This window comes from Pelodiscus sinensis, chromosome 2, assembly GCF_052426305.1.
Source record: "Pelodiscus sinensis isolate ZL-2025 chromosome 2, ASM5242630v1, whole genome shotgun sequence".
Lineage (NCBI taxonomy): Eukaryota > Metazoa > Chordata > Testudines > Trionychidae > Pelodiscus > Pelodiscus sinensis.
In genome coordinates, this window is record NC_143053.1 from 250133255 (window position 1) to 250158002 (window position 24748).

At 42.8% G+C, this 24748-nt stretch overlaps 1 protein-coding gene across 3 annotated transcripts in view; it reads right to left on the reverse strand.

Moving 5' to 3' along the window:
- The window catches only part of OXSR1 (oxidative stress responsive kinase 1), a 136043-nt gene that overhangs the window by 34144 nt on the left and 77151 nt on the right, over positions 1-24748 (reverse strand). For all 3 annotated transcript variants that reach the window (XM_075922856.2, XM_089776801.1, XM_089776802.1), the window contains exons 5-7: positions 16689-16744; positions 5173-5282; positions 2311-2412 (exon numbers count right to left, since the gene is read on the reverse strand). In XM_075922856.2, the coding sequence (XP_075778971.1) occupies positions 2311-2412; positions 5173-5282; positions 16689-16744 (268 nt within the window). The remainder of the gene's footprint in view (positions 1-2310; positions 2413-5172; positions 5283-16688; positions 16745-24748) is intronic.

The following is a 24748-nucleotide window of genomic DNA, read 5'->3' on the forward strand; positions in this document are numbered from 1 at the left end:
CTTAAATTAAACCAAAATTTGCTGCTCAATCTGAAAATTAAAGGCCACAAAAGGCTTTGCATATGTTTAACTGAGATGGTTTAAAACCGATTTAAAATTAAACTGGTGCAGCTTTTCAGACCATCAAGCCCAGTTTTAGTTTTGAATACAAGATGTTTTTCAGAAAACCCATTTGTTCCACTGATGGATGTTAGTGAAAGCTTACCTGATTATCGCTAAGGAATTAAAGTAAGTGGCTGCAATTTTCTGCAAGAATTTAAATATGCACCAGCAGTGCAATTTAAAAACCTTTACTTAAAAATCTGGAGTACATTAAACAAGTATCTGAAGAAAAAGGAAAAGTCTTCTGTGCTGCAAAATGATTATTGTATTAGGCTGCAGCATCACTGCATAGCAGCAATGTCTCCAGGTCCCTTAAACCATAATATTGTATGGCAAGGGGCAACTATTACAGTCAAAACACAGCAGAGCAGCAGTGAATGGAACATTTTTTCAGGCCCTGTATTCAGTTAACTCCTTTACTAGAAACAGGTATGTTTGAACGTAAAGGCATCTGTATGTGTATGTGTCTTAGGGATGTGTGCACTGCATCCTATCCTGCCATTACAGGAGAGGTGTAGAGCGGAGCCCTGCAGTGGAGGACTGGGATTCCGTGGGTCCTGGAGCACCTTGTCATAACAGGCAGATTGGTTAAAATGCCTTTTGTTGCACGCAGGACTGGATAGGCAAATAAAACCGGACTGTGATAATTTAAGAACATAAGAAAATTCGCAGAAAAACACTAAATCTCATCAGAATTTCAGTAACGGAAAGCAAGTTCTTCCCTTTTTTAAATAAAGGTTTTAATACTGAAATTTAAGTGAGGGGTAGAAAGATGTCTATTATAACAAGAGTTAAAAGTAGTTTTACATACTTTAAGCAAGTTTAGTTTTATTCTCCTAGAAGTAAAAACTGTCTGAATTTAGTTTGTATCACACACATAGACACCCCATCACGAGTCAGGCATGGACATCACAGATTCTGTGATTTTATGAGATTTCCATAACTTCCTCAAAACTCCACTAATTCAGCCATGGGCAGCAGGGCTCAGGCTTCAGAGGAAGCCTTGCTGTCTAGTGTGTGAGGTCAAACCCCACTACCCAAAACTTACCCTCTATGGAGCAGGGCCCTGGCCAATTACACCTGCTCATATTTGGCAGGTGGGAACAGAATAAAAATGGGATTAAAAAAACAGTCCAGGGCTCCAGTTTAGAATAACAACACTCCTCAGACTTCAGTGGTGTGCTATTAAAATGGAAAACTGACTGATATTTATAACTATGGGAACAGAGCTGGGATTTGTGTGCAATATAGTAGTTTTGTAGGTTTAGTTCAGTTTGAGCTGACAAAGACATTCAGTGTAACCTACTAGCTCTCTGACAGAATGAAGCCAGCTATCTTTAGGGAATACGTAAGACTTGAGGCCCTCAATTCCTTTTTCACAGGCTTCTAAACAGCCACCAGATAGCAACTTCCAGTTTCCAGCTAGGCTAACTTTCAAATCATTAGAAGAATGTAAAGCCTCTTACCTCTATTACTGACCCAATGAAGTATTCAAGGTTAGAGTGTTAAAAAGCGTTTATTCATGTAAATATAACATGTCTGAAAAACTCAGTAGTTACAGGTTTACATCTTGGGGGAGGTGGCTCCCTGTGGTCACTGGCTGCCATGAAGCCCTCCCCCCCATCACTCCCGTGCAGCTGCCTCCAATACAAAGGCAGCAATGCAACGGGGAGGGAAGGATGGGCTGGATGGACTGTGTGTAATCGCAAAGGTTAACAAATTAACCCAGGCTCATTGGTTAACCATTTACACAAAAGATTCAGAGGGGTAGCTGAGTTAGTCTATTTTTCCATTTACACATACTTATCCCAGCCCTAATCTAAACCCCCACTTAAAAACCTCTTTTGCCCTATTGGATGCTTTGAACCACTACTACTTCTACAGCTTTGAGAAAAGACTGTCATGCTGCTTTTAAAGGATACAGGGAAGATTCTGTCTAATACTATTCATGAATGATGGTCTGTTTAAAGAAGGGTACAGATTTGAATAGTATCCTCTATTTTAAGCACAAAAGAGTTTAACTTTTAAAAGAACTTCCCCATAGAGATCTTAAAAGGCAAACCTGTGACTCTAGTGGTATTTTACTAATACCATCACAAAATAGCAGGCAACTTTTTAACAAGTTAAAAATTAACTTTCAAAATCAACTCAGTAAATGCAGTTTATTTCATTTTTTGTCACCACAAGCACTTGAAGATTGCTGCTTACCTTCATTGGTGGGTATTTGTGGTAAGGAGCCGCCCCTGTAGCCAGCTCTATAGCAGTGATTCCAAAACTCCAGATGTCAGCCTTGAAGTCATAGCCTCTGACCTGAAAAGCAACAGGATATTTTTCTGCATTGTCTTCAATATGCCAACTACACCTCTGCCTACAGGCTTTGAATGGAGCCTGTCAAATGTATGCATCATTGTTTTAACCTTAAGGACTCTAAAAGACCACAAACCTCCCATTAACCTTAGCTGGCATTGCAGCTGTACCCAAGGAAGAACAAGCCTTTCTTTACCTTTCAGTTCCTTCCTGTCTGCAAATCAGAAAGTGTTCGGTAGAACAGTCATTTCTGAGGAAGGCCATATGTGTGTCTTGTAAAAGAGTTTTCATATGCCACCCTACAATTATAAAGGTGACATCAAGCGGGCTACTAGACATTGGGTTCAATCAGGCTTTAGCTTCCTTACTAACAATGGGAAGTCAGACTGCTTGGGTATGATGGAAATAGTCAGAGTTAGGGGACTGACATGCAGAACTCCACACACAGTCACATGTCTAACCAGCTACTTTGTTAAACTAACTGCATTCATGTCCAGTTCTGAAACAGGTTAGCCCTCTACTCTACGCATTGGGAAGTCCATGCCAGCCGGGAGTTGAGCCAGGCCACTGACCAACTCCTCATTGCTGCTTATGGAAGCCACTGCTGACATTTAAATATTTGCTTTCCTTAGGCCATCTTTTGTATTGGACGTTTCCATACTGGGCGGGCAGGTTTATTCACTAGAGCTGTAGTTTATAACTCTTTAACCTCCACTATGTAAAGAAAAAAAATCATACCAATAAGCCTTTCCTCATTAACATTACCTCGTGTTTTGGCATCCAACAGGGAAAATGTGCTTTAAGTTCAATGAGAACTAGAAACCACAAGTGTTTCACCAAAATGAAATGGCTCATATTTTCTGCTCTCCCTCAAAATGGGAAGATTGAATTAATTGAGTGAGTGCAATTTAATCGTAGTATCACAGACATTAATTCTGATGAAGCCAACGACCTTTCTTTAAGGACCAAGATTAATTGCTGCAATTTGAAGAACACTTCTAGATTTCAATTTATAGTTTATCTTCTCCTATATTCATATTCTTAAATTACATTTGATAAGTTTATTGTATTTTATTTACCTTCTGTTAGGTTCCTTAAGTTCTGCAGGCAATTTTTTGGTTTTGTTTTTTGTCATCTCTGGCCTGCCTAGGATACTTCAGTTTGATGGGATTTAAGTGATGGAAATGGCTGTTAGTGATCTCCTTTACTGTGTAAACTTGGCATCCCTATATTTTTGTGATTATATTAGTACAGAAAAAAATCTCTGTAAAATTTAATAAAATTAAGTTGTATCACTGTATGTGGCTCAATGCTAGAGAATCAATTTAAGCTATAATCAAAGATAGAAAAACAGTGAAGCACAATATTAGTACTGTAGCAGGTGCACAAATAAATCTCCCCCCCCCCCCCAAATAAATTTTAATGCACATAATTTATAGCTTTGGATTACACTACAAAAGTCAATCCTATTTGTAAATTAATGTCAGTGGGAAGGTTTCAAATTTCTATAAATTAGTTTAATTTAACAAATACCCAAAGGAAAAACAGATTATTCACCTGAATTTTGATCCAGAATACAGCAAGAACCTTAATTTGTTTATACTTTATGGATTTAGATCAATATGTGCTATACGTTGCTTGCTAGTCAAAATGTGCATCACATTAAAAGGGTAATGGTGAGATACTGAAGTTTATTATGCCAACATTAAGAAATGGAGTTGGGTCAAAAATTATTTGATATCTACCTTTTCTATTTATAACTCAAGATAGAACTGACTCACAGTGACGCCTGCTGGAAGAGAATGAGATGGTATAAACACTCTCAAAATAATTTCCTGAAATGAAATCCACACTCTTAGCCTTTATGAATCCTCTATGAATCCATAACATTTGTCTCAAAAGCAAATACTTGACAATTATAATTAAGTCTTTATTTTAGTTATATTTCCCTTCTGGTTAAGATCTTGATTGCCACTTTATTCTTTCAGCTTGCCCTCCTCAATGCTATTTTTTGACCAATTGTTTTTTCATTGATCTAATCCCCTCTCCTCCTCCAACACACATTCTGGGCACAGTCTGGAAAAGTTCAATAATGCCCAGCTACCTCTGCCCTGTAGCCTGTGCCTCCTGTTACACAAGGCAAAAAGAGCAGCTGACACTTCCATTTCCTGCTGATCAGCTGATTGACAGTTTAAGGAAGGAGAGAAAAGCTAATATCTAGAAGCAGCCATTCGTTTTCAAGGATACAAAAGTTAAATAGGACTTCAGTAGAGGTAGAAAGTGTGACAGGGTAATGAACCAGTCCCATCTGCCCCAGTTTTCCTCCACACCAATTACTGATATTTAGATTTGTTTTGCCTTATCGGGAGTAGTTGGCACTGCATCTTTGAGAAGCAGATATTCTCTTAACCTTCCATTATCCCCAATATCCTCCATGGAAACAAGCAGCAACCATTGTCAGAATTTAAGAAACAATCCTGGATCTTGCATAGCCTTTTAACAGAGACTAACTGGGATGACCAAGTATTAAAGAAAAACCCGAGAAAGGCCTGAAATTGAGTGTGCTCAAATCTGTCTGAAGTTTTAGAGAAACCACCCTGTACAATACGATACAAGTGCTGAGCTGTCCCGACACCCTCAGAAAGCCACAGTGAAGGGCATGTGAGTTGAGCCACCATAGTGACCAGAGCTTTCATCAACACCAATGACTTACAAAACTACGTGGCAAGTGAGCTAACGAGATACTACCAATTGAGGAGTTACCTGTTCCATGACTTCTGGCGCCATCCAGCAAGGGGTGCCCACAAAGGTTTTTCTAACTTTATTTCTGGTAATATCACCACCCGTTGCTAAAAATGCACTAACACCAAAATCTGAAATACAAAAAAGAAAAGCCCACAGTGAAGAAAACATCCTGGAAAAAAAAAAAACACACACACACAAGAAATCTCAGCTATGCAGCTGATGGTAACATTTCACATAGGGAAGTTTCTAAAGGACTAAAAATGACTAAGGTTTCTAGTCCTTTGGCAATGTTTGTGACAGAAGGTGCTATTCGGTTACATCAAAGAGGTGTGAAGTGCAGTGCAGACAATACAGAAGTCTACTTTTTAATGATGGTTGTTGGCCCAGGGGATGAACACCCCCAATCCACAGCAGATCTCTCACTAATGTCAATGGGAAGTGCACAGAGATCAAAGAGAATATGGCCTTTAAGTAGTCACAGTGTGTTCAATTAAGTGAGTTACTGTGTCCTTTAGCAGTATCCTAGACCTTTATGATCAAAGGCTTCTACCTTTCTGCTTCCTCCATCTCCCAACCCTTTTCTTTTATATCATCCATTGCTTGCATCAGTCTTCTCTTCTCTCTGCAGTCACTCCCCACCCACAAAGATTTTACGCACTCCCTTCCATACATATCCTATCAACAGTGTAAATACCCCAATGAAAAGACCATAAGACAGGCACGGAGCTAACACTGACTTCTCACTCATTTTAGTCCCAAAATCACTGGCATTTGATCATGAAGAATGTGTCCTACCACTTATGTCTGACCCACTTGAATCTCTCTAAGGCTACGTCTAGACTGCATCCCTCTGTCGACAGAGGGATGCAAATCAAGCACTTCGAAAGTGCAAATGAAGCCGGGATTTAAATATCCCGTGCTTCATTTGCATAAACATGGACACTGTTTTTCCCCCGACACGGAGCTTTTTCGAAAAAATGGCAATCTAGACATGGATTTGTCGAAAAAATCCTTTTCTGACAGATCCTGTAAACCTCCTTTTGAGGAATACAGGATCTGACAAAAAAGGGTTTATTGACAGATCCATGTCTAGACTGCCGTTTTTTCAAAAAAACTCCGTGTCGAAAAAGTGGCGGCCATGTTTGTGCAAATGAAGCATAGCTTCATTTGCACTTTCCAAGTGCTTGATTTGCATCCCTCTATCGACAGAGGGATGCAGTCTAGATGTAACCTAAATCTGGCAACCTTGGGCAACAGGGTATGCGAAAGGGAAGGTTACTCACTCTACACAGTAACTGGAGTTCTTTGAAATGGCTGTTCTCATGAGTGCTCCACCTAAGGTGCTAGAGCGCCGCTGTGCCTCTACTCGGAGATTTTAGATAGCAGTGCCCACGGTCGGCTACACATGTGAGGCTCCGGTGCACAACATTTGAAACAGCTATTCTGCTTGCACAGCCAACTGTCTCCTCAGTTCCTTCTCTGACTCGGATACAGCTGAGTCCGAAGCAGAGGGGAGGAAGGGCAGGTAGTGAAGCACCTAAGGGGACAACCATCTTGAAGAAGCCCAGTTACTGCACAGGGTGAATAACCTTCCCTCCTTCTAGCAGTGTCCTTGTGGGCGCTCTACCTTAGGTGATTATGAAGCAGTACTCATATCCGGCAGTGGGGACTTCGGAAGATGAGAGTCAATGACAGAGTATTGTTCAGCCAAAATGGGTTTCAGAGTCTGCAACAGTCTGAATGGCATAATGCTACATGAATGTTTGCGTCGAGGCCCATGTGGCAGCCTTGCAGATTTGTTTAATTGGTACACTCCGCAGGAACACCATCGATGCTGCAATAGCTCCTGTAGAGCGAGCTAAGGACGTTAATTATCGAGTATCTGACTAATCGAATTGTCAATGCATTTCTGAATCAATCACTCAATTAGTCAATAGGATGCCTCCCCCTTTGAAGTGCAGCAACAGCCCTAGAGCTTTTGCTACACTTCAAAGGCAAAAGCACTACGTGGAACCTGGCATCAGCTGGGAAGTCCCCAGCTGACCCTGGGCTCTGTGCAGTGCTGCTGCTTTGAAATGCTGTGTCAACATTTCAAAGTGGCAGCGCTGCATGGAGCCCAGGGTCAGCTGGGGACTTCCCAGCTGATGCCAGGTTCCACATGGTGCTGCCGCTTTGAAGTACCCCTTCTCTCCCCCTCCCACCTTGCTGCCTCTATCTGAGAGGGGCAGCAAGGTGGAGGGGGGGGGGGCAGAAGAAGCGACTAGTTGACTATCCTGTTGACTATCCGATAAGCATTTGATAATCAGATAGTCGACTAGTCCTTCACATCCCTAGAACGAGCCCGTACGTTGGGCAGGGGCTCCCCTTTTGAGATATGGCATAAGCTAAGTGTATACAGTCTGATACCCATTTGGATAGTCTTTGTTTTGATATGGGTAATACTTGTGACCTCTCTGTAGAAGAGATGAAGAGCCATGAAGTTCCATGGAAGGCTTTTGTGCATTGAAAATAGAAGGCAAGTGCCCTACGGACATCTAAGGTATGATGTGCAGCTGGCCTGTGGCCCTTGTGAGGTTTGGGGAAGAAGACTGGTAAGTACATAGATTAATTGCAGTGTAATGAGACAAGTACCTTTGGGAGGAATTTGGGATGTGTACATAAGATCACTTTATCCTTATGGAATATTGTGTATGGGGGTCCGCCAAGACAGCTCTCAGCTCCCCTTTCTTCATGCACAAGTGATTGTGATGATGCAGGCAATCTTCATTGATAGATCTAACAGGGAGCAGGTGGCTTGAGACTCAAAGGGCTTGCCCATAGTTCTGAATACAAGGTTCAGGTCCCATGTGGGCATTGGATCTTTTAGTGGCAGAAACATGTTGTGTAGGCCCAGTAGGAATCATTTGATCGATTGGTGAGTAAAAATAGAGGATGAAGAGCTGAAATGGTGGCCAGATGTACCCTGGTAGAGCTCAAGGACAGTCGAATGCAGTACTGGTCTAAGAGGCAGGGTAATATCTGTGAGACCTCCGTATCTGCCGGAGCATAGTTATGGCTTGAGTACCAAACAATGAACTGGTGCCAGATCTGTTTGTATGTTTTTCTGGTTGTAGGTCTGAAGCAATGCATGAGGATCTTCTGTATTGGTTCCGGGAATGCCCTCTCCATGGAAGTCAACCAGCCACCATCCAGAAGATGTAGCGTCTGTACGGCAGGATGGTGTATCAGTCTACTGCGTTGCGTGAGCAGGGCTCAGACTGGTGAATAATGATGTGGTGGTATACACTTTCCATAAGAGGTATGGGTACCAAGTTTGTCGGGACTAGTTGGGAGCTACGAGGATTACCATGGCCCTGTCTGATCTTGAGAATCAATGTTGGAGAAGTGGGAGGAGGGAATGCATAGGAAATGTTGGAGAAGTGGGAGGAGGGAATGCATAGGACAGAGATGCTTTCCATTTTATGCTGAATGCATCCCCCTAGGAAGTGAGGGCCTATGCCCACTCACGAGCAATAGTACGGGCAATGAGTGTTCGTGTGAGTGGCAAACAGGTCCACTGTCAGGAAACCCCACTTTTTGAAAGGGTGTGTCTCAGTAACGATGAGTTGATTTCTCACTCATGGTTCTACGGGAAGTGTCTACTTAGGTTGTCTGCAAATACATAGTCCTTGCCAGGGAGATAGGTTGCAACCAGGTTTATGTTTTGTGGGATGCACCATTCCACAGGCAAACTGCTTCCCAACCGAGCAGATAGGACCAAGCTCTCCCTGCCAGTTCATACAGTACATTGTAGCGACACTAAGTATTTAGATCGCTCTCTTTTGGATTAGCGAGAGAAAGTATATGCAGGCATTTCAGACTGCCCTGAGCTCGAGTAGGTTGTTTGACTTCCTTCAGGGCCCATTGTGCTTGGACTACTTGATGGCCCAAATGTGCTCCCCAGCTCAGTAGCAAAGCATCTATGGTGATTGTTAGTGATGTGGGCAGTCATTGGAAGGGACCCCAATGTGTACATTGTCGTGCAAAGTTCACCATGTGAGGGAGGTCTTTATCTTGCCTGGTATAGTAAGACATTATATGATGGATATGCGGCCTGTATACTGTGCATAACCATGCCTGGAGGGGCCAGATGTGACGGCAGGTATGTGGTACCACAAACGTGGCTGTCATCATATAGCCTAGAAGTTGTAGGCAGTGTCAGGCTATTATGGACGGACTGGTCTGTGCTACCGATATGAGGTCTTTGACTGCTGAGAATCTGTGTTCTGGCAATGAGGCAGGCTATTGGCATCCTGCAGTCTAGGTGCGCTCTTATAAATTCTAACCTCTGGGTAGGACTTAGTATGCACTTCGGTAGGCTTATCTGGAGCCCCAGGCTCACAAACAGGGGTCTGGTGGTTTCGACTGTTTGTTGTGTGTCACATGCTATTAGGCCCTTTGGAAGGCAGTTGTCTAAGTAAGGGAATATTGTGATCCCCATTCTGCCCAAGTGTGCAGCTACCACTGCCAGTACTTAGAAGACTTGTGGGGCTGTTCAGAGTCCAAATGGTAGCATTCTGTACCAGAAATGTAGGTCCTTTAGTGTAAATGACAGAAAATGTCTTCATGATGCATGTATTGAGATATGAAAATAAGCATCGTAGAGGTTGTGGGTAAACTGCTGTGCTCCCTATTCCAAGGCAGGAATGATGGTAACCCTCGCCACTATCTTCAATTGCTGGAATCGGACCAAGCAGTTGAGTTTGTGGAGGTCCAATATTGATCTCCAACCCCCGCTCCAGCAAAGGGGAAGAGAATTGTGAGTAGTCGACTTGACTACCCAATAAGCCTTATCAGGGAGTAGACTAATCAACTACTCACTTACATCCCTAGCAAGAACCTCTGGTCTCTCTCAGCCAAGGTTTCTATTTATGCTGATTCCATAACTGTTTATCATTTTTGCACTGTCCTCTGATGAATCTAGTACTCAAAAACAGGTCTAAATGGACTATTACCCTGATGTGGTACAGCAGTCTATGTTTCTACAGCATCTCCAATGGTGCAGTCAGTTTTCCTTGTTTACCATGTTTCCTTTCCATAGTTTAGCTTGCTTATAATAAGATCATGTAGAATTATGTCAAAAGCCTTACTAAAGTCTAGCTCTATCGGGCCTATCGCTCCTCATCTATTTGGCCAGTACTTCACCTTCCTCTGCAACATGGGTTGCGTGCAGGTTAAAAGCAGTAAATGGTAGATTCCCTGTAACTTACAGTCTTTAAACCATGATTTGAGGACTTCAGTAACTCAGCTAGAGATAGGGGCAATGTGTCAGACAGTATGATCATGATCGGCCCTTTTAACCCTAAGTCTATGAAGTATGCCCAATTAGTGGCCGTCACACCTTTGGTACCTAACTGCCCTCCTTCACCACCACTGCCACCTCGCTATCATGCATTGTACAGGGAGCCTGGACACCTAACTCTCAGCTCAGATTCTACTGATCAGCAGGACTCCTAAGTTCCTGTGTCCATTTAGCCCTAGATATTTATTGCATCTATTTTGCCACAATGGGTTAAGAGAAACCAGGAACAGAATGAACTGGTGAGGAGCTGATATGAATTAGTGGAAAGTTGCATACATTTTGTCTGCCCATTTTTATGACTGGATGAAGTGTGAGCCATTAGGCAATTTGCCCAGGGTTAGTTAGTGAATCACTGACTTTCCCTGGGCCTTCTGACTTCAAACCCTATTTTAACCACTACACAATGTCAATAGTATGAACATTAAGCTCAAAAGAAAGCGGTTTTTGAAAAACAGCTCAAAATATATATTGAACAAAGGGGTTTGTTTACAAATCCTCAACAAGGACAGCACAAGATTTCTGCCACCTCAGTATTGTATACAAGGATCCTCCAGTCCAGATAGCAATTTGAACAAACGTTTAGCCCTAGAACAGCCTCCTACTCCTCTGCTACAATTCAAGAAGAACAAATGTAAAGCAGCTTTAAGTATAGTAGCATCACAATGAATCAGAGCGGGTTAAATGATTAGCTCTGCACCAAACAGCCACTCTAGGGGTACGTCTAGACTACAGGGTTTTGTCGACAGAAGTTTTGTCAACAGATACTGTCAACAAAGCTTCTATCGACAAAGAGCGTCTAGACTACATGCTTTGTCGACATAACAGTGTGGACGCAAAGGACAGTTTAGATGCAATAATGCCTTCTCTCGACAGAACTCTGTCGACAAAAGGCGTTATTCCTCGTAAAATGAGGTTTACCAGCGTCGACAAAACTGCTGAGTTCTGTCGACGTTACGTCAGCAGAACTCAGCGGTAGTGTAGACGCAGGTTTAGTTTTGTCAACAAAAGTCCACTTTTGTCGACAAAACCCTGTAGTCTAGACACACCCTAGGATACAAATATTATACACTAGTTCACTAAGGATTCTCAATTTACTTAGGCTTACTCTACACTAGAAAAGGATTCCTGGTACAGTTATAACAAACCCTCTTGGTGTACATACAGTTTATACTAAGTTTTTGACAGTATGTACCAGTCCCCAAATGGAATCGAAATGCTAGTGCAGAGCAGTTTAATGGTCAGATCACAACACAGTAATGGACCCAGAGATGTTGGAACGCAAGAGGGCAAAGCGATTTCAATTTACATTGCAACCATCACTAGCAAAGCCCAGAGCAATGACATCTAGAAAAGGAAAGGGTTATGCTGCTCAACTGACTGGCATTAATCCAACATGCAGAAAAACAAATTCCGAGTTCAAGTATCTTTTAATCATAATACCCCAACAATTGATATCAAATCACAGGAGCAGACTGACATCCCCTTAGAGGAATCAACTTCATTTGGACCTAAATGAGCATCTCCACGTCTTTCAATGGCAATTTAATGACTTTGCCAGGTAGCTATGACGTTTCTAAAATTAGCAGGATACACTCTCCATGAGTAAAAGTACGGAGTTCTAGCACTTTAATGGGTGCTGAACTCCACTTTTTTATGGCAGCTATAGGAATTTTTAGAATTTGTACTTCTAGCAAATGCTTCTTTAATTTCCAGACACTCTCCAGTCTACCTCGTAGCCTCATTCCTTAACCTGAATTCACATAATTTTTAAAGTGGTTTTCAAACAACACAAATTGGCAATTTAAAATTACAAATAGAATCTAACAGTTAAGAGACATCTTGTTCATCTTGACTGTTTTGATCAGTTATATAAACAAAACACACGCTTCTATTTTTGGCTGCTGACGGAAGTTGCTAGAATGTTCTCCTGTGGACTGTTTACTAGATTAAGGTTACTGGTAGCTATATCATGGTAGAGACTAGGAAATTTAATCAGGATCAGGGCTCCAGTGTGCTTTACACCTATGTTTTAGTGACAATTCTTGACCCAAATACTTGGCAGGTCAAATTTTAAGTGCCAAACAGTAGGAGGGAACCGTGAAGGTGAAAGGAACCAAGAAGATGTTCCTGATGGTTCAGAGGTTTCTTTGGATGGGTGGGAATAGGGATTAAATTTAAAAATAAATTAAGGTTGATATCCCCAAGAGAGACTTATTTTAGGTACTTTAAAGCTAGAGATGTAAAATCCCATTTAACTGGTTAACCGTTAGGTCTAATCAGTTAACTGCTTATCTGGGATCCTGCAAGCACGGGTGTGGTGAGCCTGGCATGGCTGGAGCAGCCTCCCTACCTGCAGTATTGCCAGAAGGCTGCTCCAGCCCGTCTGAACCTACCACACAGTGGGCTACTCCAGCTAGATTGGGGTGAGCCCACCGTGGATGAGGGCTACTCGGGTTGGGCCTGCTGCATTGTGGGTGGGGAGCTGCTCCAGCTCAGCTGGACTGCCGGTAATCTAGTTATTGGTAAGAAACACCTGGTAAGGGTGATGCTCACCAATTAATCGGTTACATCCCTACTCTAAGCACCTGCCACATCCTTGGAGCTACATCAATATTCACCAATTGAGGATCTGGCCCTACATGCTTCATTCTACAGCTGCTGATAAATTTTCCAGTGGAATACTTTTCTGTTGGAAAAGGCTGTTGCAACAAAAATGCAATGTTTCCTACAAATGTTTCCTGGAGATTGAATTGAAAACGTCAACAAGATTCACTTCAATAAACATATAATGTCAAACAAAAATGCTTCAATGAGTTGTTTCAATAATTAAAAAAAACATAGGGGAAATTGTTCAAAAGAATTTGACATTTCATTCCAGTTTGGATCTAAAGGAAATTTTGAACGGTTAGAATTTCCTGCAGAATGGAGATTCTAAGTTTTGATCAGCAAAGCTTCATTTAAAGTGTCTCTCCCCTACCCCCCACTTTGTGAGTTTTTAAAAACAAAATGGTCAAACCAGCAGCTGCTTTCACAAAAGGGAAAACATTTCCTTCAACTTTTTATGAGCTTCATGATTTTGCACCGTTTAGGCATTGCCACCAAATTATCCTATCAAAGATTCTGAAACTAGTCCTTACATATATCTTGAGAGCAAAGCCACACATTACAATGAGCGGAGTTCATGGTGTGTATAACTAGGTAGATTCCACGTTTTAATGCTGGGGATTTTGGCCTCTCATTAGTATATAGAGTCATCCCACAGTTATCTTACCAGTGTGGTTACACCCACACGTACTTTGAAGAACAAGGCCATTGATATCCAATGTCAACATAAGCAAGTGATTTAATGCACATTTGGTCAAATTACAAGATACCTATTACTCAGCTGAGAACCCTCTAACAGAAATAATAAATATGCACATCAAGCACCTAAGCACCTCAGCAGCTGATAAACTGAGATAACACAGAAGTTATACACCAGCAAGTTGCCTAACAGCAAGCTAACCTTGGCCCAGGAATTAAAAAACAGAAATAGGAGCTCATTCCCCTACTGTAATAAGGGAAAGTCTATTAATAAAGTTAAGAAGATCTAGAGTTCTATACCTAAAAGCCAAAATACTACACTGCAGACGAGGTTCTCAAATTTCATTGCAACACAACCCTCTCCTGGGTAGAGCAGTAATTTTTATTGTCAGGCAGGGGGGACTGAAACCAGAGCTCACCTGAGTCTGGCTGCACTGTAATGTGGGGGCTAAAACTGAAGCCCAGTTGTAGCCCCAGGTAGGCTGCCTGTAAACCTGAGCCCTGCCACCAAGAGCAGAAGCTTTCAGGCTTTGGCCCTAGGTGGTGACATTTTAGCTCAGGCTTCAGCCCTGAGCCCCAAACAGTCTAACACCAGCTTTGGCAACCCCATTAAACAGGGTCTCGAACCACTACAACTGAAGGGTTTTTATTAGTAACGGCTTGTCCAATTGAGAAATTTCGCAAGTTACACATTACATGCTATCAGTTGACATGCGATGAATTCCTTATGTTTCACTGAGTAGCACAATAGCAAGTATTAAGAGCTCTGGGACTATTTAAGGGAAAGCAAATCTATTCTAGGGTTTATACAGAAATCTTATGTCACAGTGTTGCACCTTTCTGTACCAAGATTTGTTCCCCCCCTGCACAGAGTCAGTAGAGCATGCTGTACACACTTGTCACATTGCACATGGAAAGATTTTAACACCACTTTTCTGGTGAGATCTCTGCATTTCATGGGAGGATACAAGCAGCAAGAAGTTTGTCAGAGGGGTATTACACTCAATAAAAGTCTAAACAAAAAAAATATGGAAAACCTCTTTTCAGATAAAAAATGTAAAATAAGAACCAAACACTATCCCTCTTCAAAGAATGTTTAGCCATTTGACACTAGGGCTACGTCTACACTGGCCCCTTTTCCGGAAGGGGCATGTAAATTTCACTAGTCGTCATAGGGAAATCCGCGGGGGATTTAAATATCCCCCGTGGCATTTAAATAAAAATGTCCGCCGCTTTTTTCCGGCTTTTAAAAAAGCCGGAAAAGAGCGTCTAGACTGGCCCCGATCCTCCGGAAAAGGGCACTTCAAAGTAAGAATAAGAGCCTCCGGAAAAGGGCACTTTTTCTGGAGGATCGGGGCCAGTCTAGACGCTCTTTTCCGGCTTTTTTAAAAGCCGGAAAAAAGCGGCGGACATTTTTATTTAAATGCCGCGGGGGTATTTAAATCCCCCCCGGATTTCCCTACGACGACTAGTGAAATTTACATGCCCCTTCCGGAAAAGGGGCCAGTGTAGACGTAGCCAACATGGTGAGGCAAATACCAGAAAGGGAACCATTCATAACTACTCTGATTAGTCTTTCAACTAGTTGTGCACTCATCTTACAGTAATTTCATACAGAACACATCTTTCTAGTTTACTATGACAATGTCAACATTAGAATGTGTTAAAATCCTTAACAAAAATTAAGATATATCACACATACAGTTCCCCATTAACTAGGCCTGTAACCCTGCCAAAAGAAGAAAATTAGGTTGATTTGGCCTAACTTGTTCTTGACAAATCCATATTGTATATTTCTTATAACCCTACTATCTTCTAGTGCTTACAAACTGAATAATAATTTGCTCCAGCATCTTTCCAGGTATCAAAGTTGTACTGACTGGTCTATAACTTCCCAAGTCTTCTCCTTCTGCCCCTTTTTAAGATGATGGGTACATTGATCTACCCTTCTCCAGTTCTTTAGGAGCTAACTCATCCTCTATGAGTTCTTGAAGATCATCACTGACAGTCCTGAGACTGCTTCAACTACTTCCTTAAGTACCTCAGTGTGAATTTTAATCAGGCCCTGCTCACTTGAATATAATTTAACTAATGGTTCTTTCCCTACTTGGACTTGCATTCCTTTCCTCTTTTGTTAAAAGATTAGTTGTGGTATGTATTGGTGACAATTTACCTTTTTAAGTGAAGAATGAAGCAAAACAGACACTAAACACCTCAGCCTTTTTGATGTTATCCATTATTAGCTCTCCTGTCCTGCTAAGTGGATGATCTAGACTTTCCTCATGAAGGACATGGGGAGCAGCAATTTATTTCAAAATATTCTACCCACTTTCCAGCAGGGATGTTAAACAATACCATATATACTTCGTACAATGTACTATTCAATCCTGTTAAGTTGCCATTTTATTGTTTTGATTAGCTCTATTACTTCTTAAATAAAGCCGCATCCAAGCAACCGATAAAGTTTATGCTGAAATTCATTCACGCTAATAGACACCATTTCCAGCACAGTAATGTTAAAATATCAAAATATTGAGAAAATACATCAAAGAAAAACTGCTCCTAGAAATCTTGTCTGAAATGTGGGACCATCTGGCAATGTGGCATTTTTAATTGGGTTTCTACTTACCATTGCAAGCCAAATACCAAACAATACATTACTGCCAGCATTCCCTGTAAACTGTGCACTAGTGTGGCCACTCAGGAGAGATTCAAATGCTGCCCAGCTGACTAGTAGAATGCCCACAGCTAGGTTTTGTTTCTACTGGTGATGCACAATCGCACACACTTTGGTACAAATAAAATTTATTCTACACATAGATGGAAAAGATTAGAGGGAACATCAATTACCACCCATAGTCTCTTCACTCCAAGTTGATAAAGAAGTTACCTGCAATCTGTACTGAGCCATCTTCTCCAAGAAGAATATTCCCTGCCTTCACATCCCTGCAGAAAATAAAGCAACAGTAAGTACTCTTAAGCAAAAACTACAAACTATTTCTTGCACACACAACACAGGAGTGTAATGTGGGTTTGGCTGGGCAAGGAGATGTTAGGGCCTTGAAAGTATCTTTATACTTCGTGACTTCCTCTTGTTCTTCTGGAAAGTCCTGAAAATGGCAGTAGCTTGACGTGTCTATCAGTCTCAGCTAAATTCACTTCCAATTTAATGTATAGAATGCTCTTCCAAACCCAGCATAGGGTATTTGCCTGCCCCCTCCTCCCAAAAAAGCATATATCAGAACAAAATTAGACAAAGACAGCCCATGGATAGGGAGTCTACATTTATTTTTATAATGGTAAATTGGAGTCAATAGCATTATTTTGAATAATATTTGAATATATAACATCCTGTCAGCTGTGACAAAGACTACATCTAGACTACAAAGGTAAGTCGGAAAGAACTCAAATACACAAATTGCAATCCAAAATTTGCATATTTTCCCACTTTTCTGTCCAAAGAGGCTTTTCCAAAATTTGGCACCTCTACACGGCGGCAAATTTTAGAAAGAACTACTCTTCTGACACATCCTTTCTTCCTCGTAGAACAAGGTTCACAAGGAGGGCAAAAGAGTGCGTCCATTTTTCTGAATTTTTTTTGGAAAAGCAGACATGTTCCTTGGACACAGCATTAGCGCTGCCGTCTATATGTAGCCTTAGTTACTAGCGGTGTCCATCTTGAGATGACACGTGCATCAGTAATGGAAGAGCTAACAAGAGGTGGTGGTACGGGAGGAGGAGTAGTGCAGAGTCGCTTCCTCCTCCCCCTGCCAGGATCTGTACCAGAGGTGTTCACAGATTAGGGACACTCAGAGTACTGAGATTCAAGTGTACCTCATCTACCTACCTTACCCCTGTAGTATCAGAGAACCAACATATAGTTTTATTGTAGCAACTGGCGACTCAATTGTAAGTAGGACAAATGTTCACTGCAAGCTAGATAGACCAACTCATTTTACCCAGGTCAAAAGAGACAGAGAGAGTGTGTGTGTGGAAACTTACATTTATATACTCATTCCAAAAAATACCACAGTACACTGGGTTAAAAACCATATTAACCTTAACCCTCCCAACAACTCCTCTTGTAAATGGACATACAACAATCCCAGTACCACTAGCATTTGAGAGTTGTTTACTCTTTTATACACACTGGGGCTACCTCTATTTTGTGCTCTCTTGCACAAGAAAATATGCAAATGCAGTGAAGCAGTGAATATCGCCATGCCTCGTTTGCATACTTAATGTGCCACCATTTTGCTCAAGGGGCTTTTGTGCAAAAAGGAGCCATCTACACAGCTCCTTTTTGCGCCAAAACCCCCTCTTGCGCAAGAGCCAATCTGCCGCTTTTTTTCAGGCAGAACAGCTTTTGCACAAGAGGAGAGTTTTGTGCAAAAAGGAGCCATGTAGATGGCTCCTCTTTGCGCAAAAGCCCCTTGCTCAAAAATGGTGCTCATTAAGTATGAAAATGAGGTGCGGCAATAGTCACCACTTTGCCTCATTTGCATATTTTCTTGCGCAAGAGAGCGCAGTATAGACATAGCCTAAGAACTTAAGCCTTTCCTGAATTCTGTCACAGGCAAGCTCTCTTGGAGCACAGGAGGATGGATTCCACCAGGATTTTGTTCCAAACAGCATCTAGAACAGAGAAAGTTTAGAAGGTGATAAAAACTGGATAGCAAATGGCACCAGTTCGCCAGATATGGAGATAGCCCTTCTTCAGCAAGAAATATGCGCTAGCCAAACAAAACCAGCTCCAGGAACTCCTCCTAGCAGTTACCCAGGTACAGAGATTGTGCAGTGAAGCCTTCTGGTTAACTGGCAGAGTAAGTCACTTTCTACAGCAACATTGCCATGCCATTTCCTTCTGGCTGCCAGTTTGTCTCACCCCAAGACAATGCTGGTTGACAAAAGGTTGCAGATCAAAATGGTATAAGGGAAAGGTGGAGGGTTGAGTTTGGGAAGAAGAGAACAGCACGAATGGAGGGCAGCTGTTGGTGTCTTGTCCCCCTATGCTAATACAGGTGGAACTAGCACCAAATGACTCTTTCCGTTTACTAACAATTCAGCACTAGATACGATAACAGTTTTCCGAGTAAGATCGGTCTAACACTTGGCTGTGCAATGGTACAAAGCCTATAATTCACCCTCTGGCTACACTACATCACAGCTGGCTAGCACACTAAGTAAAATTTACTGTCTATTCAATCAAGTACTAGAGATAAAACTTGGCTGACATTTACAAAACAGTCAGCTAAGGGAAATGTGTTAACTATCATGCACTGTGCTATTTAGAAACCAGTTCCATTTCCACTTACACACAAACAATTGGGTAACAAGCTCCATGCAGACTCAGAGAAGGCCAGATTGTTCCACCCTTGCCAGGATATGTTGCTGAATAATACTGGGTATTAAGAGAGTTAAGGCAGGCACTTAGAGTGCAGCTAGTAAAAGCATCAGCAGAAGAATCCTTTTATTCCTTGAATCGCGCAAGTTCTCAGAGGTTTGCTAAGAGTCTTAAAATGGTGCTCTATGCTAGCTCCAAAAAGACCTTCTGTTTTAAAGTTTAAAGAAAACTGTCAACTTATAGAGGCTGCAAAAAATTAAGTCAAATTTGAGAACTATATCATTGTTCAAGGTGGCATTTTATCCAACACATTTTCTAAGAAAGCTATTACTCAATGTGATATACACTAAAGATGTTAAACTGCGGTTAACTGACTAGTCGAATAGTAGATGGAATTTCCATTGACTACTTGACTAGTCGATAGGAACGTCCGCATTCCTCCTTTGAAATGTACAAAAGCCCCCACTGGTGCTCTTGTACATTTCAAAGGAGAAATGCAGAACTCTGCATGCAACTTGGGGCCAGAAGGAAGTCCCACTGACTCTGGGCTGCAGGCGTGTGTGCCTGCTTTGAAATATACAAGAGTCCCTACTGGGGGCTCATGCATTTCAAAGCCATGAAGCCTGTGGTCAGTGGGGGACTCAGAGTTCGCCGCTGACTCTAGGCTCTATGCTGCGCTGCATGCCACGCAAATCCCAGGGTCTGCTGGGGACTCCCCAGAGGATCCTGGGTTCTGGGGAAAAGCCGCTCGGAACATGGGGTTAACTGGAGAGTCCCCAGCTGACCCCGGGCTCCACAGCATTTTGAAGTGGCAGCACCACACAGCTAAGCCGCAGATCAGCTGTTCGGCAGCTGCCCCTTTGAAATGCTGCCTTGGGGTTTCAAAGCAGCAACGCCAAACAGCTGATCCCCGGCTCAGCTGTGTGGCGCTGCTGCTTTGAAGTACCCCTTCTTCCCCCTCTCCCTCCTTTTTTCTGCCTCTATCTGATAGAGGCAAAGGGGGTGGGGTATCGACTCGCCATCTGACTAGCCGATAAGCAAATGCTCATCAGATAGTCAACTAGTCCTTAACATCCTTAGTATACACTCCAGGCCATAGCCACAAAATGACTCCAATTCAAGCTATTCTTAGGCATGCTACCATTTTCGTTTTACCATATCACAGAAAAATTCCATCCTTTCCATCATGTTCATTGCTTTCCAAGCTCACTGAAACATCTAAAGAGTTCATTGAAACATCTAAACATCTATCATTGCCTTCATGCATCACTGCATGGCCTAGGCCTTACCATCAGTATAACCAAAAAGGAGAATAATTTGAAATTGGAGTTTCTTAATGTTACCCACAAGAAACACATGAAAATAATCACTTAAAGCTGCCTCCCACTTATAAGCATTTCCTGGTTTGAATAAAGTCAAAAGCTGAATAGCGAGTGATTTATTGTCCAGGATATGTTTATTACCACGTACAAGAATTTGAAGGTGTTTCCTATTCAAAGAGTAATAATTATAACCTGGATTAATACATTCCTCAATATTTATCTGAGTTTACTCAGCCCAAGATACGGTTATTTATCTTGGAAAGAAAAAGTACCTACAAGTTACAATGAAATTAGTAGTTATTCACATTTTAAATGAAGCTTCAAAATATTCAGTGAGCAGTTGAAACATGTGCTTGCAACACATGGATGATTTTAAGAACAGGTTAGACAAACACCTGCCTAGGTACACATGGTTCTGCCTCAGTCCAAGGAGCTGGACCTGATGGCCTCTGAGGTCCCTTCCAGCTCTACATTTTTATGATTCTACTATTTTTATTATTTTAGTGACTACAGGCTAGTGCTATGCTTGGTGTTAAATAGAGATGAGATACTCCCTACCTCAAAATATTTATAATTATATAGAGTAAATAAAGTTAAAACAGGTGAAGAAGAGCAAGGAAGCAATCAGGTAAAGGGGTTCAGTGGTCAGCCAGCCAGCTACCAAACTACCTGAATTTTTTTTAGGCAAAACACCCCATGTAAAGTGCTGGCAGGTACAGCGCTACTCACGGAGTGCAGCAATAAAAAGGCTATTGGGTGTCCATATTGTCAGCCGTCAGCGTGACCACACTTGCAGCACCTTTTGGAGCAGTGCATTCTGGGCAGCTCACAGACCATCTCTTCTGCCACAGAGATTTGTGGGGAGGTGCAGGAAATCCTGGATCCTGTCCCAATGCCCCATGGTGCATCACTTTGCATCCCAGAAACCCATGCACTTCTGTCTGCCTTTGGCACCATCTCTCAACAGCTTCTTTGCTGCATGGTTTGCCGCCTCACTGTGCAGGAATGGATCCCCAGCTATTGATGAAAGTGCTGACACATCATAAAGGCAGTCAAGTTTTTCCCCAAGCTGCAAAGTGACCATAAGGAGTCTGAGCAGAATTCATATGAAACATTTATTTTGACATTATAGAGGAGATGGTCACAGTGAAATGTTGCTTTTGGGCTTGGGAAACAAGCTCTGTGTGGGTGGGATTGCAGAGTCAGGCAAGCCTGGGATGCCTAGCATTGGCTGCAGAACTTTCAGATGAGGAAACCCACTTTCATGAGACTGTGCGCTAAGCTTGCCCTCAGCCTGCAGCCCAAGGCCAGAGGAATGAGAGCAGCCCTGCTGGTAGAGAAGCATTGGTGATAGCACGATGGAAGCCAGCTATTCCAAACAGCTTTTGCTCAGTCGCCAATCATTTCGGAGTGGGAAAGTCGACCACTGGACTCATGCTGATGGAAGTGTGCCAGACCAATCAATCAGATCCTGTTCTGGAAGACTATGACTGAGAAATGTGCATGAAATTCTGGATGGCTTCACACGGATGGACTTCCCAAAGTGGAGTGGGGTGACAGATGGTGCACACATTCCTGTTCTGGCACCAGGCCACCTAGCCTCCAAATACATTAACCACAAGGGGTATTTCTCCTTGGTTATTCAGGCACTTGTGGATCACCATGGGCATTTCACGGACATTACTGCAGGCTGGTCCGGAAAAGTGCATGGTGAACACATCTTTCAGAATGCTTTTCGGAACATCTTTCAGAAAGCTACAAGCAGGGACTTACTCTGAAATGCATGGCTCATGAAACCATAAACAGGGGGCCTTGACAACAGCAGGAGTACTACAATAATATAATGAGCAGGAGCAAAAGGACTGTAGAATGTGCTTTTGGCTTCTAAAGGCCCATTGGCGAGGTTTGTACAGAAAGCTGGACTTGGCCGATAACAATCCTATGGTTATCGCCATGTGCTGCACCCTCCATAATATTTGGAAGGGAAGTATAAAAGCCTTACTCAGGGTTGGACCACTGATGCACAGCACCTGGAGGCCAAGTCTGAACAGTCTAAGACAAGGGCTATTAGAGGAGCACAGCGTTGGGCCATGCCAATGAGGCAGAGTAGTTGACTCGAGTCCCACTGAAGTCGCCTAGGTGACTCGACTCGAGACTTGATGCGGGTTCATTGTCTGTGACTTGGGACTCAACTTGAGACTTGCTAATTTTGTTAAATCGACTTGGTGAAAAAATTGTCTGAAAATGCTGATATTGATGGCTTGTACAAAAGTGACTTGACATTTTTTAAATTAAGACTTGAGACTCAACTTGGGACTTGACTCGAAAATGACTTTAGGGACTCGGAGCTCAACTTGAGACTTGAACTGTAGAGACTTGAAACTCGACTTGGACTTGACGCTGACGACTTGAAGACAAGTGCAATGAGGGGTCCCTTGAGGCAGCAATCTGACGTGCAAAGTCAGGCCAACTTGTTGCTATGCATGACAGCGCAGTGACTGCATTGCTAGGAGGTTACTCTCATTGGTCTGTTCGCTGCACTTAGTGCTACAGTGACCATAGCTTTGCTGGAGTACACGAACTCACATGTAATGGTTTAAAGATTTCTTTGTAACATGTGAATTTCATTTATTAAACACCGTGAACAGGTTTCCTGTGAAGCATGAAACACTTGTGCACCGTGGAAGCCCGGGAGAGGCAGCTGGTGAGGCATGCCCAGAGAATTTCACAGGTTGGTAGATATCCATGTTTCATATGCAGCCCTGCCATCTGATGTGCTGTGGAAGGGTGACCTGAGCTTCATCAGGGATAAGCTGCACGCTGATTGGCATTAGGTGCATTAACAGCCTGTCTGCATTGGTGGAGGCTGGGTCGGAATGTGTGGAGTGTGTCAGGTGGTGCCAGAAGACAAAGTGGTACCCAAATTGCATTGGCAGGGAGAGGGGGTATATTAGAAAACGTTTTGGGACACCGGCTGCAGGGGGCTGATCATACAGCTGCTCCATGTATAGCGCTGGCAGCATCTCCAGCTTGTTCGCTTGCCGTTCCATAATTCTTAGGCACCACTGCGTGCTCTCCGATGCTCCCTCCTGTCCCTGTCCCTCCATTCCTGCAATTGTGTGTGTTCGGCATCTGCATGGCTCACGATGTCTGGCAAAACCTCTTCTCTAGCCTTTCTTGGGCACTTCTGTGCCTGTGCAGGAATTAGAAATTCCTGAGATTGGCATTCTGAGGCCAGCTCTATCCAGGACAAAACTGCAACATGTCACAGAAGATCCATGTAACAGCACTGCCCAAACCCCTTTGAAACACTTGCCCTGTCCACATACCTAGCACTGCCTGTCCCACAGCAAGCATACAGAACATACAGGAACCCCACAATGGGGAGTTCACCACTAAAGGCACCAAGGGAAACCATAGATGCAGCGGGGCAGAGGAAAGGGCTGGGAAAACCCTTGCTGTGGTGGCATGGAGATGGCACTGGAGGCCAGTCAGGACTCAGTACTGCACTATCGATGAGGAGTCCTGTGGCACCTTATAGACTAACTGAAGTGCATAAGCTTTCGTGGGCAAAGACCCACTTCGTCAGATGCATGCATCTGACGAAGTGGGTCTTTGCCCACGAAAGCTTATGCTCCTACACTTCAGTTAGTCTATAAGGTGCCACAGGACTCCTCATCGCTTTTGCAGATTCAGACTAACACGGCTACCCCTCTGATACTTGAGTACTGCACTATGGTGTCCATACAGGCACAAGTGCACTATTCTGAGCACAGCAAGCTCTACATTTCTCGCAGAGGTGGTTTACCTAGAGCATACTAACTGCCGAGCTAGTGTGAGCCAAGTGCCTTGCCAATAGCTAGTGTTACATTGCAGAGGACTCGCCAGTGTAGACTTGGCCTCAGTCCCACATCTTATTCCTCTCCTCTGAAGACCATGATTGCTCTTTCTTCTCCTCCATTCCCCTCTCATCCTTGTGGCCATCTTTCTCAAGAATTTACCCAGAGCTGCTTTTTGCTGGTTTATTTTCCCTTTGAAAATGGATGATTTTAGTAAAAGAAAGGGGAAGGCAACCCTGGCCCATCTTCTAATCAGTGCTCCAGTCTTTTAAACAGATAGGGAGAGCCCTGAGCAGACAATTTATATCCACATCCATATCCACAAAAAATGAACCAGATATCTGCATCCACAGATGTGGATTCCTGTGGACATGAAGTGGATAGCCACAGATTTGCAAGGCTCTACAGATGGAAAGAAATATTCACTCAGCCTTCTCATTGCCCC